The following is an 8,794-nucleotide window of genomic DNA, read 5'->3' as shown; positions in this document are numbered from 1 at the left end:
CTATTTACAATAGCCAAGAGATGGAACGACCTACCTAAATGTCCATCAATGGACAACTGGATAAGGAAAATGTGGTATATATATATATAATACTACTCTGCCATAAAGAAGAGTGAAATTCTGCCATTTGCAGCAACATGGATAAAGTAAGAGAAAATTATGTTAAGTGAAATAAGCCAGGCACAGAAAGAGAAATACTATGTCCTCAATCATAAGAGAGAGCTAAATAAATAAAGATACGATGATTATAACAATTTGTTGAACTTTCAAAAGAAGAAAACAGAACTGAGGCCAGCAGAGGTGGGAAAGGGGAAAGGAAGTTAGCGAAAAATTGGACATAAAAATGATTACATCTTGTAATGTTGAATACACACTAATTATCCTGAAAAAATAAAAATAAAAAATATAAAAATAAAAAACTTTTCTCACCATGAAGATAATATTAACCACTGAAACACTTCAAGAAAGGATTTGGAAATGGCTACAATAGACATTAGTGCTTGATTATATACTATAAGAGCAATATCCAGTTCTAAGTCAGTCAAGGAGAACCTAAAGCAGAAAGAAAAAAACTCTACCGCATTTAATTCATTTACCAGTTCTTCCATTACTTTCTTTTAATTCAAACATACATACACAAAGAAAGGTTTCCATCCTTTAATTTTTTAACATAATATACAGAACCACAATACTACAGCACTTCGATTTCAAATTGTGGGAGATTACATTCAAATATGCTTGGATTTGACAAGTTGCTTTTTTACAGCACTGAGAAATTTCATGAAAAAAGGTATTTAATGATTTTTAAGACAATCAAATCTTTTTGCTACGTGGGCCAATGCATTAATAGTAACCTGTTTAAAAATGTACTCTCTTGGACTTCAGATTATTATAAAGGAATATCAAGATTATAAAGATACACTTTCTGAATTTCACAAACTCATTTCATTTTGAAGGCTGATGGTAAATATTATACATTAGAGCATTTCATGAGACCGCTTCTCTTTGTACTTATCTAAAAAGGCAAAAACTAAATCACAATTTCCTAAAGACATTGCTGTTTCTAGAATACACTGATGTAATCATAAAAGCTACTAGAACTAAATTATCACTTTTATATCAACACTTTTTACCACAACACATCATCTTTCCTAAAAAAGACAAACATATTGGGAATTTGGATTTCTCTTTTTGAACTTAACAGAATCTCATACTTTCTGGCTTTAATAAACTTCAACTGTTTTTCCAGTAGGAACTATCTACACAGCACAGTGCTACATACAATTATTCCAATAAGCTGTATATTTATATTCACAATATGACCAACATAATAGGGCCATACAAAGTTTTTCTGCAGGTAAAAATGCTAAGAAAGGCCACAGTGGACAGTGGCAGACACTGTGAATACAGCAGATTACAGGTACCCCTGAGGATCAGAGGAGACCACAAGTTTCAAATTTTTTTCAGCAATGAGTGAAAACAACATAAAAGGAATAACAGAGAAACGTAAGAGTAAAAATATGTAATTCCACTGTCAACAATGTAATTTTTCACATACTGTTTCTTTCATTTAATGGGCAAATTAGCTTAACATAAAATTAGAGAACATGAACAAGATCACGATATGATTTTCCTTTTCTTCTCATCAAAGGAATGCACTGGGATTAGCACGAGGATCTTTCTGGTTCCTGTATCTGTAGGTCAGCCAAACACCCAGGATCTGGAATGCAAGAAAATAAAAGAAGAAAAAGAAAGTAACATTTGCGTATATTTATTCAGTTTATCCATAAAATAGCTCTGGAACCTCTGAATCACTTGCATTTTTTGTTCTAAGGGGAGAGATTTCTTTTTCTTTTTGAAATGGAGTAAGCAAACCAAATGAGAGGCCCTAATAAAAACTAACACTGTGGTAGCTGAATGACTGCCCCCCAGGGATGTCCATGTCATAATCCCCAAAACCTGGGAATGTGTTACATTACAGGGTAATAGGGATTTGGCAGGTATCATTAAGTTAAAGATCTTGAGACAGATACCCAGAGGAATGGAAATCATGCCAAAGGGATACCTGTACTCCCATGTTTATTGCAGCACTATTTACAATAGCCAAGAGTTGGAACCAACCCAAATGTCCATCCATTCACAACAACATGCATGGACTTAGAGAAAATTATATTAAGTGAAACAAGTCAGACACAGAGAAATACCACATGTTCTCACTTATTTATGGGAGCTAAAAATAAATTAAAAACACAAACAAATGGGGGGGGAGAAGACACAAAAATCACAGCAATTCCTTGAACTTATTAAGACAAGTGAACAGATATGATGGGGGGGGGAGGGGAGAGAGGGAGGGGGAAGCGAAATGGGTAAAGGGTTATGAAAATCAACTACAATGTATATCGAGAAGTTAAAATAAAAAACAAAAAGATCTTGAGACATGGAGATTACCAGGTGGACTCAATGATGTAATCATGGGATCGTGATAAGAGGGAAGCAGGAAGGACAAAGTCAGAGATATGGAGAGAAGACAGTGTAATGACAAAAGCAAAGAGAAGAAGAGTAAGAGGGAGAAGATGCCACCCCACTGGCTTTGAACATGGAAAAAGGGGCTAAGAGCCAGGCTTCCAGAAGGAGCCTTTATTTTAAGTTTTTGATCTCCAGAACCGTAAAACAATAAATTTGTGTTGTTTTAAGCAACTAAGTTTGTGGTAACTTATTACAGCAGCAATAGGAAACTAATACAAACACTGAATAGTCTAAATAGCTAAAATAACATATATTTTGATAATTCAGAAACTGAGTTAAGTAAAAAATAAGGAATAGCCAAAAATCTTACAATAAATAAATTTTCCAACACAGGTCATAAAACATGTTATATTTCCTACCTCTTAAGTGGGGAGGAGCCTATTATTTCAGAAAAATGATTAAGTTGTTATTGAACAATTTCCCACACCAAGCCCATTAAATTGTTTACCAATATAGCTTTTCTAAAATTAAGAAATGTGTTTCTGCTATTTCAAAGCTGATTTATTATAAATCATCAAAACTTCTAACATTTTAGACCTAACGGGATATACAATTTTAATGGAACAAAATGAATTTCAAACCATATTTCCCACTTTATGTCTGCATCAATATTTCATTTATTTGACTTCATAGCCACTCATTTGCCCAAAATAATTCTAGAGAATTTTGTAAGTCACACATTTTCTCCACGGACCACAATAATAATCTACAAATTACTATAAAATTCATGACTGGCAATGTTTATAGCTACAACATGTATGGGCTGATGGAACTATGGTTTGTGGGTTGAATCAGGAGAGGTAAGCCTAATTTGAAGAAGTGGAAAGTCTCCTTCGGAGTCTGTCTGAAAGGAGGTGGGGGGAAATAAATGTATTTATCAAACACACGAAGAATACTTTATGAAAGAAACCATGTGGCAAAATTCTGATAACTGCTGAATCTGGCTGATGAGTGCATAGGGATCCCTCATTCCAGTTTTTCTCTATCTATATATTTTTTAAGTTTTCATATTTTTTTATATTTTTATACTTTATATTTTTTAAGTGTTACAATGTTACATATCATGTAACTTGTAACAACTAGATTTTAAATGTTTGGTGATATAATAAAAACTGTTGTGAATATAACATACATTAAATCAACCTTTGTAGCTAATGGCATGGAAGATGTTGACAAAAGTTCATGTTTATTAAAGAAAAAAAAAGGAGAAATGCACTAAATTATTTTCAAGCTATATATGAATTTTCTTGAATCAACGTCAAAACCAACCCACAAGTCAAATAGCTCATTCCTGGAAAAAAGTGAAATGAAATAGTCAGAGAAGGAAGAACATCAGGGGAAACTTCTTTTAAAAAAAGGCGAAAGATTTATACGATCTGAAGAGAAACCAGAGTATGGGGAAACTTCTTTTAAAAAATGAATATTAAGCTTGGTCTTTTCTCCCCCACTTTACTAATAACATCTAAATGTGGATTTTTCATTCTTGAGGGCAAAAATTGAAACTAAATTAGAATAAAATATATGATAAATACACACACAAAATATCAAAATGAGAAAGGCTTTTCTAAGCATAAAATCAAAGGGATAGACTATCCAGGGAAAAAAGTGATAGATGACTACATGAAAAGTAAAATCTCCTTTAAATTAAAAAAAAAAAAAAAAGTCATAAAAAAAAGCTGGGTAAATGCCAAAGAAAAAAAGCAAATACACAGAAAAAAATAGTGAGGAATTAGTGAAAGCGGGGGAAAAAGGAAGGGGGTTAAAGAGGAGAGAAAGGAAGAAAGAAAAAGGAAAGGGCTCAGCCTGGGTCATGAGGCCCAGCTTTGGGCTATGGTTTTCACATGCATCCCACCCTCTGAGGCCACTCTGGTATTCTTATTAAAAGTCCCTGTTTTGCATATGCTGTGCTGAGTTTGTTACATGCAATCCAAAGGGCCTAAGCCAAAAGTAAAAAAGGCAAATCAAAAAAGAAGAAACATAAACAATCAAAAAACATAGGAATGTGTGGTTAAATTCACTAGCCACTTTTTCAAAAGAGCAAATAGAATTGCAGTACTATTTTTAACCTATAAAACTGTCAAATATTTTTTATAATAAAAATATCTAGAGTTAGTGCTTGAATCAAAAGTTGGTAGACTCTCCACAGAAGGCAATGTGACAATATTTACTAAAATCTTTTAAAATATCCTTAAACTGTGTCATATTTTACATCTAGAAATATATTCAAAGGAAAAGAGCTAGAGAATACAGATACAAAAATAGGTACAAGGAAGTTGGTCATGGAATTATTTATTATAATGACCTACTGAATGAAAAATTAATTGTCCAACAGATTAAACTCCAACCATACAAAACACTTAGGATTTTTCTGATTTTCTTTTAAAGATACATGCTCACTCTTACAAATAGCCTACCATATATTTCTAGAGCTATATGCACAATCTTAAAAGAGTTATTCTATACTTGTTATTCCATTATCTGTTTAAAGCAGGAGTATGACGTGGACAACTGACCACAACAATAATATAGGTCTCATTTTCTTTTTTTTTTTTAATAGGGCATAATATGGTTACTAATATATCTATAATTAATTAATGGCTACAAAATGACAGCTAAAACACAGCACCTGCCATGTTCACGCACTAGTCTAAGGATTACAAGTTTCATATGTACTAATTCTTTTAATCATGACAACAACCCTACAAAGCAGGGCAATTTATTATTATCTCTATTTATACATATGAGGAAATAGAAGCATAGAAAACTTAAGCAACTTGCCCAAGGTCACATAACTAATAAGCAGTGACACTAGGTTTCCAACCCAGATGGTACAGCTCCTAAGTCCATTCCTTAACGATTTGCTCCTGTGTGTTATACCTTAATTTAACCAGCAAATTGTTGAGAAACACAAGGTGGCCCAAAGGTTTGCTGTCATAAACAACAGACATTCTTGAGTATTCAATTTACACAGTTATACAATTATCTCCATGAAATAAAATTGTATAAGTGGAATTTATGAGTTAAAAAAATTTTATCTTGATAAATATTGCCAATTCAGAAGCATCAAAATATGTCCATAGATACTGAGAGTTTAATAAAGACAATGAGGAAAGAACTGGCATCCCTTAAAAATTATCAAATAATACGTGTGGTTTTGCTTATAGACATATATACTATATAAAAATGTATTAATTATAATAAACATATTAATATAATATAAATATATATAAAAATTAATAACAGTGGTTACCTATAGGTTTTGAAAGGCTAGGAACAGAGGGGAATGGAAGAGAGTGTTGGAAGGCAATTTTTAAAAGTACATCTTTATGTACTGTATGTATTTTATATTAACACATATATTAAACAATGTGAATGACTTACCTTTCCCAAAATTAAAATTATAGTTTTTCATATAACTAGAAATAGAAGAGAGCCCAGAGATAATCCAGTCCAATCCCATTTCATTAGTTCATTAGACTTTACATAAAAGGAAACAGATCAAACATTTCACCCTGTGCTAAAGTTAGTGCTAGTGTGTGTTCTGATTGCAAGCCAAGGTTCCTCCATTTACAATGCTGTTTCTCAATAAAACTATCCATTGACACATTCCAAAAACTAAATGCCACGCTAAGGCGAAATGCCATGCCCTTTGCCGTACAAAACAGCAATCCCTGGAGGAAAAACACTGAGTTATTTGCACATACCTCTGTAAAACTGAAGAAGAGGCCAATGCCACCAACAAATCTCAAAACCTCTCCAGCATATTTTCCTATTATCGGAGCACACAATGAGCACGGGTGGCCACTTTTAACACAGCTCTGTACCAATTAAAGATAAGAACTTTTATTTCAAAGTACATTTATAATGAGCATTTAAAAACTGCACACGCAAAATATTCCTGTCTGGGGGTATTATATACAATTTGGGAACTTGGTTTTATAGTGTGCAAATTTCTAAGATTCCTGCCCCCAGTGTACATGCCCTATATGATTCCTCCCCTTGAGTGTGGGTGGAACATGTATATTTGATGGGATAGTCACTCTCATGTTTATGCTGTGTTCCATAAGACCCCATCATAACAGAAGGGAGAGATTCTCATGCTGACTTGGATCTGCCATGTTGTGAGAGGGCCGCATAGTTAGGACCTGAGAGCAGCTTCTAGTTGTTGAGAGAGACCTCCAGAAAACAGCCAGCAAGAAAAAAGGGGCTCAGTCCTACAACCGCAAGGAATTAAATTCTGCCAACAACCACTGAGCTTCGTAGAGAACTGCGAGCCTCAGGTGAGATGGCAGCCCCAGCTGACACCTTCATTTCAGCCTGATAAGACCCTGAGCAGAGGACCCAGCTAAGTCATACCCAGACTCCTGACTCATAGAAACTGTGAGCTGATAAATGGGTATAGTTTTAAGCCACTAACTTTGTGATAATGTGTTACATAGCAATGGAAAACTAATACAGACTCCTATGAGGAGACAATACTACAAAAGAGGCCTCATTGAGGGAATACCTGGCTCAGGGCTCAGAGAGGTGGTAATAGGCATTTCCCCCAAATATAAACACATGTAAACTGATGTATGGTTATTTCTCTTTCACAACTTGTTCTACAAGAATAAGGGAAGCAATTAGGGACAATAAATCAAAAGCGTCTGTGTCCGGCAGGACCCTAAAATTTTCAGCACTCTTAGGAATGGATATTTGAGAACAAGCAAACGATATAATAGTTTCTATGGAAATACAAGTATATGTAAAACAATTGTGAAATACAATTCAGCATCAGAAAGTCCATTTCTTCTACAATCATTACTCAACAGTGTGTAATACATTTCCAAAAAATATTTTATATTTTGTACTTACAGCCTGACAGGTGTCATTTGGGTTAAAACTTCGGAACCCACAGCAGTTTAAATTTCTCTGGATGTCATTCCGAGCACTTGCTGTATTGTTCCAACCAACCTCCAAAAGCTGACCCTAGAAAATGTATTTAATATATACAATAAAATGTATCACTGCTGCCTAAAATGTATAAAGCTAGAGCCTATATCTTTTAGTACTGAGTGTGCCTAATTTATAAGACCATTAAAATTTTTCAAAGGCTTATCTCTCAATCAACAACGAAAATTAAGGTGCTATTTCTATCCTAAGGAAAAAAAAGGTCTTAATTTTTACATGCCATTTAAAAGAAGCACTTGGTTCAAAGGCTCAGTTCTCAGGGTGTAACAAGACAACCTTTCTGTTGCCCCAAGACAGAAACCATATTTCTCTACAAATTAGAATCTGAAAAGAGTTGCTAGAATGGAACTACAAATATTCTGGAGTAAATATTTCATTGCATAATGGTGGGAGAAGACTGGGTGAACATCTTTTAGCAGTAGCACTTTTTACCCAGTGAAAACAAAATCCTATTGAAAGGATACAAAAAATAGCAACACCTGATGGTGTCTGGCTCCAATTAGCCCCACTAATGCAATCAGGAACAAGAGAGCTTAGCTATTCATGGTAAAATGGCATTCTGAGCAAGAAAAAATTATTTTATAATTCAATATTTCTCTCCCTTTTTTCATACTCATGCTATGTGGTATAATAAAGTAGAAGGAAAAAGTCTTCGCTTACCTGCTGTTCCTGATTCAGGGCTAAACAAGCACAAGATACAGAAAACTGAACAATAAATACAAGTAAGAGAATAATCATATACTGGGTGGAAAGTTAAGGATAGCTCTAAGTACTCTCGAAATAGCATAAAACAGAGGTACTGACAACTTAAGAATGTAATAGAAGCAATTCGCCCAGAAAACAGAACAGATGACACTTACAGAAAGTTCAGAAAGAATACACATAATTATTATTATGATAATACACTGTAGCTACAAGTTTATAGAGAAAAAGTCTAGTGATAATGATAATGAAAAACAAATCCACTTGAATTTCATTCAAAATGAAATAAAAATTCTTATAAATATAAAATAGGAAATAAGTATACATGAAAGCATGTAAATTTTCTTAATATAAAGCCCACCCAAAAAAAAAAAAAAAAAAACACTGAACTTCCCAGCCAAATACTGATATGCTAGAAAGGGCCTAGAAGTCACTGAATCAATTCACTTTAAATCTGAATTTGTAATACATAAGTAGAATGATACTGACCTTGCAAAATATATTCTTTATGATGTGACAAGGAGAAAGTGGAAATATGTAAAAATACAATAAATTTAAGAAATGTGCCTAATATTGAATGTACAAATATGCATAGAGCTTTCTAGGAGTTGATTTC

The 8,794-nt window shown here is 33.6% G+C and overlaps 1 protein-coding gene across 1 annotated transcript in view; it reads right to left on the bottom strand.

Moving 5' to 3' along the window:
* Window positions 1-527: 527 nt before the first annotated feature.
* Window positions 528-8,794, bottom strand: part of TSPAN13 (tetraspanin 13) — a 28,855-nt gene continuing 20,588 nt past the window's right edge. The window contains exons 3-6 of the mRNA XM_063100434.1: window positions 8,137-8,217; window positions 7,381-7,494; window positions 6,231-6,344; window positions 528-1,720 (exon numbers count right to left, since the gene is read on the bottom strand). Of these exons, the coding sequence (XP_062956504.1) occupies window positions 1,646-1,720; window positions 6,231-6,344; window positions 7,381-7,494; window positions 8,137-8,217 (384 nt within the window). The 3' untranslated portion in view covers window positions 528-1,645. The remainder of the gene's footprint in view (window positions 1,721-6,230; window positions 6,345-7,380; window positions 7,495-8,136; window positions 8,218-8,794) is intronic.

Source organism: Cynocephalus volans, chromosome 6, assembly GCF_027409185.1.
Source record: "Cynocephalus volans isolate mCynVol1 chromosome 6, mCynVol1.pri, whole genome shotgun sequence".
NCBI lineage: Eukaryota > Metazoa > Chordata > Mammalia > Dermoptera > Cynocephalidae > Cynocephalus > Cynocephalus volans.
Note: the sequence above shows the minus strand (reverse complement) of the source record. Positions and strands in the feature narration are given on the sequence as shown.